At 63.6% G+C, this 16,184-nt stretch overlaps 1 protein-coding gene across 10 annotated transcripts in view; it reads right to left on the bottom strand.

Annotated features, from left to right (window-relative positions):
• The window catches only part of Brsk2 (BR serine/threonine kinase 2), a 51,314-nt gene that overhangs the window by 14,751 nt on the left and 20,379 nt on the right, over positions 1-16,184 (bottom strand). For all 10 annotated transcript variants that reach the window (XM_076847801.1, XM_076847799.1, XM_076847792.1 and 7 more), the window contains exons 2-12: positions 9,287-9,381; positions 7,683-7,768; positions 4,168-4,308; positions 3,794-3,910; positions 3,518-3,551; positions 3,351-3,419; positions 3,133-3,279; positions 1,458-1,489; positions 1,001-1,165; positions 736-833; positions 513-663 (exon numbers count right to left, since the gene is read on the bottom strand). In XM_076847801.1, coding sequence (XP_076703916.1) covers positions 513-663; positions 736-833; positions 1,001-1,165; positions 1,458-1,489; positions 3,133-3,279; positions 3,351-3,419; positions 3,518-3,551; positions 3,794-3,910; positions 4,168-4,308; positions 7,683-7,768; positions 9,287-9,381 — 1,135 coding nt within the window. The remainder of the gene's footprint in view (positions 1-512; positions 664-735; positions 834-1,000; positions 1,166-1,457; positions 1,490-3,132; positions 3,280-3,350; positions 3,420-3,517; positions 3,552-3,793; positions 3,911-4,167; positions 4,309-7,682; positions 7,769-9,286; positions 9,382-16,184) is intronic.

Here is a 16,184-nt window from a genome sequence, read left to right on the forward strand (position 1 = left end):
CAGTCCAGTCCTGCTCTGCTCAGCCCAGCCCTGCTCTTCTCTGCTCAGCTTAGCCCAGCCCAGTCCAGCTCAGCCCAGTTCAAATCAACCCAGCTCAGTCAGCCAAGTCAGCTCAGCCCAGCTCAGCTCTGCCTGGTCCAGCCCAGTTCAGCTGAGCCCAGCTCAGCCCAGCTCAGATCAGTCCAGCATAGCTTAGTCCAGTCCAGCCTAGCACAGCTCAGCCCAGTGAAGCCCACCCAGCTCAGCTCAGCCCAGCCCCTCAGCCCAGTCCAGCCCAGCTCAGCCCAGCCAAGCTGAGTCCAGCTCAGCTCAGCCTAGCTCAGCCCAGCATAGCCTAGTCCATTTCAGTCTAGCTCAGCCTGTGCGATCCTGCTAGCAACCCAGCACCATGCAGTTCTGATCAGCCAGTGGCCTTGGCCCAGATCTCAGGACCAATGGGAAGAGACGAGGCCAGGTGTAGAGCAGCCTAGGAGGGTGCTGCCTTGGTGTGGCACCCTAGGGCAGGCACGCACCTCTGGCCATGCTGGGCCATCTCAATGGCTCGCCGTGCAGGCACCGGGGAGCCGCCATCTGTCACGCTGAGCACCTCCATGGACTTGCGCTCGGGCCGCCGCTTGCCGTGCCGGTTCAACATCGGGGAGTCCACACGCTTCCTGGGAGGGTCTGTGTGCAGACTGGGGTCAGCCCTGGCTGCCAGCAGGCCCCAGGACTCAGCACGGGCTGGAGGCCTCATACCTATCTCATTCCTGGGGGGCAGGTCCTCGTCCTCATGGCTGGGGTACCGTTCTTTCCGGTCCAGGAGGAGGAAATAAATCATCTTTTCCTGGTTCTCCCTGTTTTGGGCAAGAGGCACCAGGAGGGTTGGCTCCCAAACACTCCTGCACAGTGTGCCTGCCCGTGGTCCAGGAGGACTCTGCCTCTGGCCGCCTTCCCAAAGCTGCCAGAGCTGGAGCGTGGAGCTCATGGCCAAGCCAGCCCCTACTGCCCACCCAGGACATACTCCTCAGAGAGCAGGTCCTGCAGCAGCTTGTTGCGGTCTCGGAAGCAGCCCAGGGAGTGCATGCTGTCTAGCACGTCAGGGTCGATGTCCTCCAGGCTGGGCAGCGAACGGATCTGCACCTTTCGGGGGATGGGCTGCTCTGGCTCAGGCTCATTTTTGCCTCCTCTGTGGACAACAAAGCACCAGGGGTCACTCACTCCAGCTAGCCGGAGGCTACTCCACCCACCCTAAGGTGGCCAGGAAGGTGGGAGGCCCGCCCTCATCTGGGCCCCTGAGTCCTGTTGCTGTCTCTATGACCAGCCCCTCCAGGCCTCCTGCGTCCTGCCACACCAGCACAGGACAGCTGACAGCAAGGCTGGGGCAGCCCACGCTGGCCAGTGCCCTCCCCCCTCCTCACAGGCCCTCCAGGCCACAGCAACAGGCAAAGCGGGCGTTAGTGGTCAGAGAAGCTACTTACATATACCATATGTGTTTCTGAATGTGCTCTAGCTACAAGGAAAGAGAGAAAGGGAGTTAGTACGGGGGCGCCCACGTTAGGAGGCAGGGAGAGCAGGAGTGGGGAGGCAGGGCGGGGCCCAGGCCAGCACCCCTGCCCTGCCTCCCCAGGTGCCGAGGGAGTGCAACCAGGGGAGGGGGCTGGGAGGGTGGGACAGGGGCAGGGCCTGGGAGGAGGGAGGCAGAGGAGCCAGCAGAGCCCTCCAGGCAACTGCCCAGGCCAGGATCTCCTGGATCCCAAGGGCAGAGAGGGAAAGCAGCCCAAGCCAGGAGGTTCAGGTGGCAGGGAGAGCTGGTGCAGTGTGGTCAGGAGGCCAGGCAGCCCCACTACAGCCCTTCTCCACAGATTCAGGGACAGCTTGCTTGGGGGAGAAAGACAGTCCCTCCTCCCGGAAAGGCCAGCCCAGAGGGCACGTGCTTCTCTCCATGGGCAATGGCCGTCCTGCCAGGAGGGCCCCTCGCCTGATGCAGCCACCTTCGGGGAAGGCCTCACTCTGCCCAAGGGCTTCCCCAGGACACCAGAGGCAGGACAGCAGTTAGGGAGATGCCCAGCGTGGTCACCAGCATTCCCCTGTCACACAGGCACAGGCCTGCCACCCACCTGAGCACTTGGGCATGCCCACACACACCTAGGCAAAACGGCCCTGACACACTCACATCTGTCACACACCCACCTCTGTATAATCCCACACCTGGGCACACAGTCGAGCACACATCCCTGCACAGGCTCTCTCATATCTGTACACGCACATACACCCGAGCACACCCATCTGGTATGTGTTCTCCCATCCTGTGCACGGGGACCCTGGCTCACACTGACCCACACCTGGCACACACACCCTGAATGTGCACACCCCAGCACACACTAACCCACACATGGCACCTGGCACACTCACTCCCACACCTGGCACACACACCCTGAATGTGCACACCCCAGCACACACTAACCCACACATGACACCTGGCACACTCACTCCCACACCTGGCACACACTGACCACACCTGGCACACACACCCTGGATGTGCACACCCCTGGCACACTCCCACACCTGTGCACACATACTTGCATGCACTCTTCCACAACTGGGCACACCCACCCCTGGCACATGCTGTCCCACACCTGTGCACACTCACTCCCACCCCTGAGCACACATGCTCCTGGCACACAATCCTGGAACACTCACTCCCACACCTGTGCACACACCCATGGCACACGCTCTTCCACACCTGGGCACACAAACCCTGGCACACCTGACCCACACCTGGTACACCACCCCTGGCACACACTCTCCCCCACCTGTGCACATACCCCTGGCACACGCTTTCCCACACCTGGGCACACAAAACTTGGCACACCTGACCCACACATGGCACCCGGCACACTAACTCCCACAGCTGGCACACACTCTCCAACACCTGAGCACACACACACTCCTGGCACACTCACTCCCACCCCTGGCACACATGCCCAAGTGTCCACACACCTGGGCACATCACTGGTCCCCAAAGCACATGCCCAGGCACTGGTGCGGTCACCCATGCACCCTGAGGAGCCCAGCCCCCTGGTGACTCCTCGGCCCAGCAGGCCACCGGCAAGGGGCGGGCCCCCAGGCGAGGTCCGGGAGGGCAGGACGCACCGTGAGGCGCCGCGCCGCGTCCACCTCGATCATGCCGCGCAGCAGGCTCTGGCAGTCGGGCGGGATGAAGTGCGGCATGTGGAACACCCCGCGCTTGACCTTCTCCAGCAGCTGCCGCAGGTTGTCGTCGTCGAAGGGCAGCGCCCCCTGTGGGCAGGCAGGCTCGGTCACGGCGGCCCGCGGGCACGGGGCGGGGCGGGGGCGGGGCGGGCGCTCACCACCAGCAGGGCGAAGAGGATCACGCCGCAGCTCCACACGTCCGCCTTGCGGCCGTCGTACTTCTCCCCCTGCGGGCGGAGGGCAGCGGGTCGGCGGGGGCAGGGCTGGGGTGACGCTCCAACCTACCCACCGGCCCCTTCCACCACCGGCTGCAGCGCGAACTTACCCGGATCACTTCCGGGCAGGCATAGTGGGGGGATCTGAGGACAAAAGTGGTGGGTCAGCGAGCGGAGTCCACGACCTGCCGTCCAGGCCCCGCCTCGCCCAGAGGCATTCCCCTCCAGCCCGGGCCTGGGAGGATGCCCCGCGGGCCCCTGGCTCCCAAGGAGGCTCCCACGACCTAAATCCTAACAGGCTCTGCGGGAGCTGAGGCCTGGAGCCCAGAACCACGGCCCATCCGTCTCCTCCCCACCGCAGACAGAGACGCAGGGGCACCACTCACCCGCAGCTGGTCTCCAGGAGGCTGTCCCCCACCTGCAGGGACGCCATGCCGAAGTCTGCGATCCGGATGTTGTTCTTCTCGTCCAGCAGCAGGTTCTCTGGCTTCAGGTCCCTGTGGCTGGGGAGGGAGGCCCGGGCTTGGCTCGCCAAGGTCCCACACCCTCCACTGGGCTTCACAGACAGCCCTTGACCAACTGCAGCCCTCCCTCAAACCCCCATCCTGAGCTGGACCAACGGTGGCCAAGGCCAACCCGCGTGCCTGAGAGAAGGGGAGGTATCCTGGCCCAGCGTGCTGGGGTCCCGACAGTGGCTCTGAGCGCCCTGGGAGGAGCCCCAGGGAGCTGTGTGGACACTGGCCTCGGGCTGGGGCCGCACCATATGGAGTGACTGTGGCAGAAGTCCAGCGCGGAGATGATCTGCCGGAAGAACTTGCGGGCCTCCTTGGGGGTCAGCCTCCCCTTCTTCACCAGGTAGTCGAACAGCTCCCCCCCAGACACGTGTTCTAGCACCAGGTATCTGCGGGACAGGGGGCATCAGCAGCTGCACTGCCACATCCTGGCACACACACCCTGGCCCTCTTGCGCCAGCCTAGGGAGCCCAGGGTCTGGGTGGAGGTCAGGCTGGGTCTCTGGCGGACCTCGAAGCAGTGCAGGTGGGCTGGGCTCTGAGGGGGCGGTGCACTGGCGCTGCCCTGTCCCACCCTTCACACCTCAGTGGCCCCCATGCAGTGGGGAGGGCTGCCCAGTGCTGCCCCAGGGGCAGGGCCATGGACCAGCAGCTGCTGTGCAGAGGGGTCAGGGCTGAGGTCATGGGATGCCTGAGGAGACAGGGATCAGTGAGGGGCACCAGGTTCAGCACTGCCTCCCCATGGAGGGGGCTGTCCCATGCTCCTCTAAGCATGGCCTTGAGAAGTGGACTTCAGCTCGACTGGCACAGCTTGATGCTCCTCTCCCTGCCTGCAGGCACTTAGCCACAGGGTAGAGCCTGGGGCTGGCTTCTCCATGGGGGCAGCAGGGGCCTCGGGCAGTGTGGACTCTGGTGTTTGGTGACCTCAGGGGAGCAGCTGCAGTCCCACTCAGACTGGGGAGGGGCTCAGAACATGCTGTGTAGAGGCCCTTGAGGTGGGGCCTGGGTGTGACTTCAGGGACATGAGGCAGGTGAACAGACGGAAACAGCACAGAAGCCGGAGACACCCCCAAGTGGGTATGGGGCAGTGGCACCAAGGACAGGCTCAGCCTTGCGGCAGGAGGACCTGTCTGCACTGAGAAGGCGGACGTGTGGGCACTGGGTGGGACTCTGGGCAGGAAGGCTGGTCTGAGAAGTGGCAGCATGCAGGGCAGGGCCCAAGCACTGGCCACATGGTGCTCCGCAGGGCCTCAGAACAGTGACCCAGGTGAGGTTGGGAGTCCCTGGGAGCACACCTGGCTTCTCTGGCCTCCCCCTGGGCTCCTCCTTTCCCTGTCCTCTGTCTCTGGCCAGGCGGTGTCCCACCTGCTCCCCCCCCACCCCTCTCCCTGCTGGGAAGCCTCTCCAGAGTTGCCTTCCCATGCAGGCACCCGGCTCAGGCTTCCATAGGAAGGAGGAGTCCTGTGCCACAAGGACAGGGGTCTGGCCTGCCCCAGCCCTGCCTGTGCCCCCACCTGCCCCCACCCTGGTAGGTCAGAGAGGGCAGAAGGACGGGGTGCAGCTGTCACCCCTGCTGGGCCCCTTGGCAGCCCCCCACCCGGGTGAGAGGTCCAGGTGAACTCTGCCACAGCTTCCAGGTCTGTGGTGACAGACCCCACCCGCTGTACCCCATCCTCGACTGAGAGGGGCCCCTGGCTCTCCTGCCACCAGGTACACACTCAGAGTTGGCCAGCAGTTCACTGTCGCCATCAGAGATGAGGAAATGGGTCGAGAGAGCTCAGCAGCTTGCCCAGGACAGCATGATACCGCGTCTGCAGCAAGCCCGGGAGAGGTGGGCAGTGGGGAGGGGCTCCAGGCTTCAGGACGTCCAGCACCCTTCTGCATGCACCCCTTACCTGGCCCAGACCAGCACATGGAGCTCTGCAGGCAAGCTCAGTGAGGCCAGGCATGGTCTCTGCAGTGGATAGGGGAGCTGGGAGTCCCACCTAGGTATGCCAGGGTGGAGAGGCTTTGTGGCCACCATGGTGGTGACAAAGGTCAGCCAGCTAGGGACCCCAGGTCCCTTGAGGGAGACTGGTAGTTGGAAGGCCCAGTGGGGGTAGGGAGCTGTGGCCACCCTGGCAGAGGAACCACAGGCTCAAGGGCCACTGTTAGGAGGGTCCAAGTGCTCCTGCCCAACCCCTGCCCCTTTTCCAGGAAGTTTGTCCCAACCCCACGATGGCCTCAAGTTGATGGTTCTATGAGTCCCATGGGTCTGGTTAAGAAGCAATGGCCTCGGTGGCCTGAGACAAGGCTCTTCCACTGCCCACCAGAACACCCAAAGAGAGATCACAGAGGGTGTGGCAAGAGCCTGTGCTGCCATCCACATGGCCTCTCCACAACCCATCCAGCCCACACTGCAGCCAGCACCCCATCACACAGCGCTCCAATCCAGCCAGCACTGCACTCCACCCCAGCACTGCACTCCAGCCCAACACTCCACTCCAGCCTGAGCTCCAGTCCAGCCAGCACTCCACTGCAGCCCATCACTCCACTCCAGCCAGCACTCCACTCCACCACAGCACTGCACTCCACCCAGCACTCCACTCCAGCCCAGTACTCCACAGCACCCGAGATCCAGGCCAGCCAGCACTGCACTCCAGCCAGCACTCCACTCCAGCCCATTACTCCACAGCACCCGAGATCCAGGCCAGCCAGCACTGCACTCTAGCCAGCACTCCACTCCCGCCCAGCACTGCACTGTGCCACATCACTGGACTCCAGCCAGCACTGCACTCCACCACAGCACTGCACTCCAGCCAGCACTCCACTCCAGCCAGCACTGCACTCCAGCCAGCACTGAATTCAACCAAAACACTGCACTCCAGCCCAACACTTCACTGTACTCCAGTCAGCACTGCACTCCACCACAGCATGGCTCTCCAGCCAGCACTCCACTTCAGCCCTGGACTCCACTCCAATGAGCACTGCACTCCAGCCCAGCACTCCACTCCAGCCCAGCACTGCACTCCAGCCCAGCACTGCACTCCAGCCCAGCACTGCACTCCAGCCCAACACTGCACTCCAGCCCAGCACTCCACTCCAGCCCAGCACTGCACTCCCGCCCAGCACTGCACTCCAGCCCAACACTGCACTCCAGCCCAGCACTCCACTCCAGCCCAGCACTGCACTCCCGCCCAGCACTGCACTCCAGACCAGCACTCCACTCCAGCCCAGCACTCCGAGTACTCCAGCCCAGCACTCCACTCCAGCCCAGCACTGCACTCCAGCCCAGCACTCCACTCCAGCCCAGCACTCCGAGTACTCCAGCCCAGCACTCCGAGTACTCCAGCCCAGCACTCCACTCCAGCCCAGCACTGCACTCCAGCCCAGCACTCCACTCCAGCCAGCACTGCATCCAGCCAGCACTCCACTCCAGCCAGCACTCCACTCCAGCCCAGCACTCCACTCCAGCCCAACACTCCACTCCAGCCCAGCACTCCACTCCAGCCCAGTACTCCTCTCCAGCCAGCACTCCACTCCAGCCAGCACTCCACTCCAGCCCAACACTCCACTCCAGCCAGCACTCCACTCCGGCCCAGCACTCCACTCCGGCCCAGCACTGCACTCCAGCCCAACACTCCACTCCAGCCCAGCACTGCACTCCAGCCAGCACTCCACTCCAGCCAGCACTCCACTCCAGCCCAGCACTGCACTCCAGCCCAGCACTGCACTCCAGCCCAGTACTCCTCTCCAGCCCAGCACTCCAGCCCAGCAATACCTACAAATATTTTTTGTTCTCATAGACGTCATGCAGCTTCAGGACATGTGGGTGTTCGATGAGTTTCAGGATGGCGATCTCGCGCTCCACCTGTCAAGTGGACAATTATCAGGCCACCCTCAAAGCCAGGGCTTGACCAGCAGCTCTCCCCACCAGAGCACTGCCTGTCCACTCACTATCTGACCTTGCTTTTGGGGTAGACTAGGGAAAGGGTGCCCTTGGCCTGGTCCCCACAGCATGTGGCTATGACTTGCTCCAGGCGAGCCCAGAGTGAGCAGCCAGGACAGACCTACCTGGGCAGCTGTAGCCTGGGCAGGGCTGCAGGTGGGTGCGCAGCCACCTGTGTGTATACATGTGCAGCACTGTGAGAAAAATGTCCTGGCTTCCCCCACCCCTTTGCGGGGAACACAGAGCCTGTCCCAGGGCCCAGGGAGGTAAGAAGTGGCCCCTGAGAGCATGGTGGACAGAGGACACCGCAGGCCTGCTTCTGAGCGGCAGGCAGGGCCTCACCCTCCTCTACATCTGCTCTGCCCTGCGGAAGCTGGCAGAGAGGAGTCACCCAGGCAGGAGGGTGGCAGCTCAGTGCCCCTCATTGCACCTGCCCCTGGCTCTTCTTCCCCCGTGGTGCCAGGCCTCCTCCCCACGCTTTGGCCTCCTGCCACTGGGCTCTATGCACTCATCTTGAGCCCCACTTGAGCTGGGTGCTGCCTTTGCCCTGGCCCCCCTGAGCCTCAGCTGCACCCCACGGCAGGGTCAGAGGTCAGCTCCCAACCCCTCAAGTCTCCAGTCCACCCAAGCTGCTGTCCTGCCCCTTATAGCTGCGCAACTCTCCCCCCGGTGCTTGGTTTTCCCAATCCAGTGTCTGAACCCATCCCTGCCTCCAGCAGCCACGCATCCTAAATCCCCATGGGTCTCGATCACTTTCATCCTGGCCATGGCTCCCAACCCTAACCTGTGCCCTGTCCTCGTCACCTGTCTTGGCTCCCACCACCAGGCCTGGTCCAGGCCAGCTCTGCCCTGCAGAGATGCCCCCAGGCCCTGTGCACCTGCGTGGCCAGAATAGCAGACACCTTGGAGGATGAGGGATTGAACGAGGACACCATCAGAGCTGTCCAGCACCCAGGCGGGGGCTCGGCCTCAGCCCTGCTGAAGGGGACACTCTTTTGGCCATTGCAGCAACCCCAGCCCATCCCATACCCATATGGTGGAAACTGGGTCTCGGGACCTCTGCCCCACCAAAGTCAGGCCTCATAATGCCCCGAGGATTCAGAAGCCCACTGAGGGGCGGACAGATCCCAGGAGCCTTCTACCCACAGAGCTGCACTAGTCCCAGTGACCAGACTCCAGCACATGAGCCCCACCCCCAGCCTGGTCTTGATGTGGGGAGGGGCTCCTCAGGGACGGGGTCTCCTCTATTCTAACTGGGGAAACGGGTGCAGTAGGTGGGAACACCAGGAGGTCTGTCTGCTAGGAGCCTGTCCTTCAGCCAGGGAAGCCACTTGCTGTGGCCAGGAGGAGTGGGCACAGGGGAGGAGGAGGTCCTGGGGCGCCTGTCCCCGTCCAGAGGGACTGCAGAGGCCCCGCCCCCACCCCACCCAGCCAGCTCACCTTCATCAGCACAGACTCGCTCAGCTTCTCACGGTTGACGATTTTGATGGCGACTTTCTGGCATGTGACACAGTGGATTCCCAGCTTCACAAGGCCTGCAGGAGAGAGGGGACCAGGCTCAGCCACTTAGGGCTACACGGCACCCTGCACCCGGCCAGCAGGGACGCACCACTCCCAATGGGGCTCCTCATTTAGGGTCTGCACCCTGTCCCTCCCTCCCAGAGCACCCGAGCCTGCTGGGCTCCACGGCCGTCTGCCCAGGGGTCCCTTGGTTACTGGCAGAACAGCTCCATGGAAAGGTGGCACGCTGCCCCCCAAAGCCCACCCTCCCTAAGCCTTGGCCTCCGTGAGCCCTCATCCTGCCACAGGGGGAGGCCATCCCAGTTGGGAGCCCACAGACCTGTGCCTGAGGCCGTATCACTCTTGCCCCAGGACACCAGGACAGGCCCAGGTCCACTCCCCAGGCAGCTCCACCCAGCCTTCTGTGGCCCAAGACCCTCCTCCCTGGAGCCCTGGGGACAGGTGCTCAAGCCACCTCCACTCATCATGTCCATGGAGCCCTGGTCTCCCACCCCACCCTGCCATGTCAACTGCCCAGCTGCCCCCGGCGAGGTATGGTCTTTCCCCAGCTCCCCTAGCCTGTGGGCAGGCTGGCGTGTGCACACGTGTGTGCCGCTTTTCCTGTTTGTAAGAGCCCTTTGTCTCAGGTGGGAAATCAAGCTTTTGTGTGTCACATGGTTTGGAAACATTCCCCTGGCCCTGGCCCTGGTCTCAGCTTGTCCTCTGGAGCCCAGACCTTCACCGCCGATCACATCCTGCAGGACAGGCTTTATGCCAGTGAGTCTGGCATCACAGTCCCTGCCTCTGGTAGTGATGGTGGCCCTGCTTTCTGCAGGTCATCAGCTCCCATGGATCCCTGGGAACCCTGCCACCTCCCCTAGCCTGTGTCCCAGGCTGGACACAGGTGCCTCCTCCAGGCCTGGCCCAGAGGTCCCAAGATAGGCTGACACTTCCCTGGCCAGCCTGCAGGGAGCAGGGCCAGGGCACCCTGGGTGTCTGCGAGCTTCCCTAGGCAGGAGCAGCCGCTGCCCTCCGCGGGGTGTGCTCCGAGGAACACCAGCCCAGGCCTGGTGCAGGCTCCTGGGGCCTCGCCAGCTGCCTGTGATCCTGACGAAGGCCTGTGGTTCCCGCTCAGATGGGAGCAGAGCACACAGCAGGAACGGCGTCCACCGCTCTGCCCATCCATCGTTCAGAGCCACCTTGGCAAGCGCCGCAGCTGACCCAGGGCTGGCAGTGGCTCCTCGGGTGCCCCCCACACTGGGAGCTCTCCCCAACAGACACGAGACTCTCTGCACATGGCCAGGGTGCAGCAGGTCCCACATGAGCTGGAGGCTCAGGAGACCCAGGGAACAGCCAGGAGGTACAAGAGCCCCACACAGGAGAGGCTCCTGCCGTCCACAAGGCCACACCTCAGAGCACCGCCCGGACAGAGACAAGGCCAGAGACACAAGGGCCACAAGAAGTGGGAGATTGCCCCAGCTCCCGGAACTTCCTGTCCCATCAGGCCAAACCCTGAGACCCCAAAGACAGAAAGCAGCCCTGAGTTCCCCGGATCTAATGAGAGCAGGACCAGTGGGGCGGGAGGAGGGTGCAGCCTGGGCCTGGCTCTGCACAGCTCAGGGAGAACGGATGTGAATGTCCCAAAGGGGACGAGTCTTGCCTTCACAGCACCAGCCAAGGTACCAGCAGCCTGAAGACACAGCGTCACAAACATAATATCAGGGGCCACAGGTGGACACTGGCTGGCTGCTCTCAGGGGAGATGCTGGTCTCAGCTCAGGGCCCCATGCAGGGACAGCACACATACTTACGCATGCATAAACACGTATACACACATACACATACTTGTACATGCATCACACGCCTGCACCCATGCACATACGTGCACACGCCTACACATGTGCACACACACCCACATGCATGTGCGACCTCAGATGACGGGGCTACATGATGTGTGTGGGAAATGTGGTCCTGCTTCAGGAAACAGGAAGTGGGCGTGAACGGCAGAGCACCTGACAGCAGCCAAGGATCAAAGTCCCAGAAGTCGGACATAAAAAGGGTGCAGCCACTGTCCCCACCACCAGTTGTGCCCCCCAGATCTGCTGGGCGTGGCCTGGGCTCCACCCCGCCTCCAGGAGGGGAGATTCTGGCATCAAGGGACCAGCTGGGAGTACAAAGGGCCACCCAAACAAGAGGCTCCTGCCAGGCGCAAGGCCTTCCTCCAGGGCTCCTGTGGGCAGAGGCAGTCCAGCCCACTGACAACAGGCACAGAAGCCAGGCCAGGCCCACCAGTGCTCAGACACTCCGGCCTTAGGACGCCGCCCCGTGCAGGGAAGCCATGCTGGTGCCCTTGATCCCTGCCTCTCCCTCCATCTCCACCTCCTTTCACTAGTTTCCCTCTGACCACAAAGTCCTTCCCCACTACTGAGAACTCCTGCCCACTCCGTAAAGCCCAGCTTGCAGGTGCCCCTCCTTGGTGCCCTCGGGAGAGAATCAGCCCCATGTCCTACTCTCCCACAGCCCCAGGGGCCCCTGGGGCTGGGTGTCTGGGTGCCCAGGCGCTTGGCCACCTCCCTGGTGGCAGAGTGGCGAGCATGCCCTCGGGAGCCCTCCAGTTCTTAGGTCCAAGCCCTGCAGCCCCTGGGACTGTGGGCCGGGCGGCTACTGGGGGGAAGCCCAGAATCATCCTGAATCGCCCGGCCCTCCCACTCGCTGGGGCTTATTTTCCAATTGTGACTTTATCTCTAATTACTGTCTTTACACAAACCAGGCTAGCTCAAGAGGAAAGTGCACGTGTCACAGATAATTGCATGGGTGGGACCGAAGCCGAGGAACCTCCAGCTCCCACCACCGCGTCTGCGGGAGGCAGGGGCAGGGAGGGTGCAGGGCTGCCGGACCCCACGGCAGTGAGGGGCTGCCGGCATCCTGGGCCCTGGGGCCACAGTGAGGACCCGGGCCCCGTGGGGCTGTCCCACCGCAGGCACCGGGAGCTCCTGACCTCAGGGCAGGTCCTGCCCAGACCCTGTCCTGCTGCTCCTTGGTGTGAGTGGGGTCCCCCAGGCATGTGACAGTGCTGGCAACGGGGTTCCTGGAGGGTCGGGAGGCAGTGGACACATGGGCCCTAGGCTGCAGCACAAGCCACCCGACACCAAGGCACCTGCAGACCGGAGGACCCATCTCAAAGTGGCCAGCAGGCAGGGGACTCAGGGCCTGGGCCCCTCGCCAGCTGTCCTCACTACATCCCAAGTGGGTCATGAGGCTGTAAGACTCTGGGACCAGCTAGAGGCCACACACCTCTCACGACATCCCTGTGTCCGTCCCCCTGTTGGTCTCCCCACACCTGGCCTAAGCATTGGGAGATGGACGCTGGAGAGCTCTGGGGCTATAGATCCCTCTGCCCCTCTATCATCACCCTGGCCCCGGGGTCACCGTCCTCAGGGACTGGGCCTCACAGGAAGACATGGGGTGCAGGCCTTCAAGGCCTGTCCCCTGAGATTCACGACATGGCACACAGTGGCCCTTAAGACACAGTGCCCCGCACTGCACTGACCTCTGGGGGTCTTGTAGTGATATTTGGGGGTGCCAAGCCTGGGCTATACAAAGGGACTTTGTCTTAGCAACTATCTAGATGGCTGCCACCATAAAGCCTGTCCCCAGGAGCCCGGAGCCAGTAGAAGGAAGAGGTGGCCCCCAGGTGGGCTTCCAGAGGAGCAAGTGGTGGTGGAGACCCTCCCCATGCTTCAGGCCCTACTCTCACGGCATCCCCGTCCCTTGCTGGCCCTCCCCAGCCATGATATGCCCCCCAGCAGTGGACTCAGCTCTCCAGTGCCTGAGAAGTTGCTAGGTGGAGGGTCAACGGGCACCCAGCCTCCTCCGTGCCCCCTGTGGGTGCACTGCAGCAGGTGCCAGCCAGCTGCCCCAGGGTCACTGAGCCACCAGCCTGGAGGGCCACCTGGAGCTGGGTATGAGAGAGGGTATGAGTTCAGAGAGTGGACTGGGGTGGGCCCCTCTGGCCACAGGCCCCGCCAGGGGATGTGGCGGGAGTGAGTGGTGGGCGACAGCATGCTGAGGACCTCCCCTCTCAGTGTGTCTGAGATGCCTCAGCTGCAGGGAGAGGCGGGGCTCTGCAGCCAGGACCCACAGGGTGCTGTCCTTGGTGCTGGACATGGCCCTTGCCCCACAGGAGAGCCTGGTCTCTGGCAGCCGGGGGGCAGGCCTTGACTTGGCCCGGCGGGGCAGCTGTGGAGTCAGCGGTCCTTGGGCACAGAGACACAGCAGCAGCCTCCCTGCAGTTCCTGGGGAGTGAGGCTCCTCACAGGCAGGACACGTCAGAGTGCCCAGGCCTGAGTCTGCGGACAAGCCACCCCCGTCAGCCTGCAGAGCCCGGGAGGCCAGGTCCCTGCCACCTCAGGAGGGCTGCTGGGAGGCCAGTGCTCCGTGGAGTGCTCCAGCGCCCTGGACCCCCTTCACCAGTGCCCTGCTCTGGAATCAAGTGGCTGTCATCCTGAACTGGCCCTTCAGGTGGCCCAGCTTCTGGGTGGCCGCCGCAGTGCGGTGACCCATTTCCTCAGCCTGCTCTCTGTGGGCAGCAGTTGGTGTGAAGACGCAGCGGTTCCCGTCTGCCCGGGGTGACGATGCGCAGCCTGGCCGGCGCAGCTCTCCACACAGGGGTCAGCACGATGCTGGCACCTGGAGACCCACAATGCTGACTGCAACCTTGGGCAACAGGAGACAGGTCTGAGGGGGTGTCGGGGCCAGATACACGTGGGCACCGGGAAACTGAGTCCCCGCCCAGCAGGGCTGTGTCGCCAAGGGCCGACGCAGCAGGATCCTGCCAGAGCCCATAGGCCACTGCCCTTGAAGGTCCTGAGGGAGCTTTGCAGCCCCACCGGAAGGCCAGCTCTGAGCAGCCTCACGGTGGCCTCAGCTAGACACTCAGGCCACAGTCCCAATACACACACCACAACCCCACACCCAGGCAGGGGCCAGAAGTGCTGGTCCACAGGGCCAGCTGGGTCCACGTGGGCTTCCAGGAAAAGCTGACCCTTGAGAGGAGGCCTAGAGAGGCAGGTCCTCACACCTGGGTGCTTTTGGCCATGTGACCTTTGGCTTTCACAGTTTGGGAACGCCAGACCCCCTCCCTGCCCAGGCATCCAGTTTCCAGGCCATGGCTGCTGGTCCCAGCCTACAGTCACCAGACTGCTGAACAGGCCCAGCAAGGCTGTGGAAGGGGTGTGCAGGACACACAGGAGGACAGCGGCTCCACACTGACCTGCACACAGGGAACCACCCACCAGGTGCGCAGGGCGCAGGAAGAGATAGAGATTCCTTAGGCTGCGCACGCCAGGGGAGCCCAACCTAACCCTGCAGGAGCAGGAGGCGGCACCACACAGACCGCGGCCGCCCACCAGTGTGCCAGGGAGGGCTGGCGTCTCTGGGGAGACGACTGTTCACGCTCCGAAAAGGAACCTCTCAAATTAAATTAATTAAGCCCTGGAATATTTCACTTGCCGGCAGCCGCTGGGCTGTCTCTGCTGTGCCCCAGCCCAGCACCCAAACACTGGGAGTTGGCTGCCCCACCTTGCAGACCCAACCCACAGCTTGTGCCTGGAGGGAGGCCCGTCCCAGGGGAGGGAGGACTCCGCCACGACCCCACTACTCAGTACCCACCTCAAGCCCCCTCCCAGGCAGAGCAGACCCCTCTGCAGCCCAGGGAGGATGGGGAGCCGGAGCCTGGTCCCCCCACCTCCGGGAGTGGGCCCTTGGATGCCCCCCAGCCACAGGGCTCTCCTAACACTCTACCCCTGCTGTGGTGTATTGGACAAGAACCCCACTTCTGAAGTCCTAGTCACCCCACTCTTACTCCTCCTCCTCCAGGAGGGGCCTGGGATGGCTCCCAAGAAGAGAGCCCAGCCAGGGGGTCCCAGGTGGGACCAGCCAAGCCAGGGGCCCTCCTCCACCCGAAGGCAGCCCACAGGGGCTCAGAGCTGTTCTTGTCCCCTCTTCTCTCTGCACTCAAATAAGAGAGAGGATAGAGCCACTGATGGGCCCGGGCTGAGGCCCCCCACCCCTGTGCACACAGACACCCCGCTCCCCATAGGATGCTGGGTGCCCAGTCCTCCAGGCTGGGCTTCCCCAGGAGGAATGGCCCTGGGCTAGTGGAGCCCGGGGGTGCTTCTGAGGCAGGAGTCAGGCAGGGAGGGACTGCTCCCCAGAGGCCTGCTGACCCAGGGAGGGAAGAGGAGCAGCAGATCTGGGCACAGAGGGGGACCCTGGTTGCCAGGGCAGTGCCAGAAACGCAGGCTGGATCCTGGGCAGGCTGGCTCTCAGGGCTGCCCCTACGGACCCCACCTCTGATTAGAAGAGGCAGCCAGCAGAGATGGAAAGACCGTACGCATTCAGAGCCCTCTGAAAAGTTTGCACAGGGGCTGGGCTGTCTCCAGGGACCGGGGAGGCTGTGCGTGTCTGGGCCAGGGAAGGGGGTCAGGGAAGGGGGTCGGGGGGGCCCCAGAGTCGGGCTGCTGAAACAGAGGGAGCAATCACCGAGGTTTGAACAGGACATCCTCAGGGTTGCACCTCCCTCCAGGCCTGGACAGAGACCACCCAGGACAAGGTCCAGCCAAGCGGGGGCAGGGGTGCCCCGGGCAACCCAGCCTCACTGCAACACCCTGACCCGCTCCTTGCTCATCAGCACATGACAGACAGCTCCAGGCGGAGGTCACACACCGCAGACTCGGGTGAGACACCTTGCTCCTTATCAGAACCACACGGGGCCCCTTCCCCGGGAAGGGCCCATGACCAGCACGGGAGGAGCTGTGCCTGGGAGGGGAAGTCCAGGG

Source organism: Callospermophilus lateralis, chromosome 2, assembly GCF_048772815.1.
Source record: "Callospermophilus lateralis isolate mCalLat2 chromosome 2, mCalLat2.hap1, whole genome shotgun sequence".
In the NCBI taxonomy this organism is placed as follows: Eukaryota; Metazoa; Chordata; class Mammalia; order Rodentia; family Sciuridae; genus Callospermophilus; species Callospermophilus lateralis.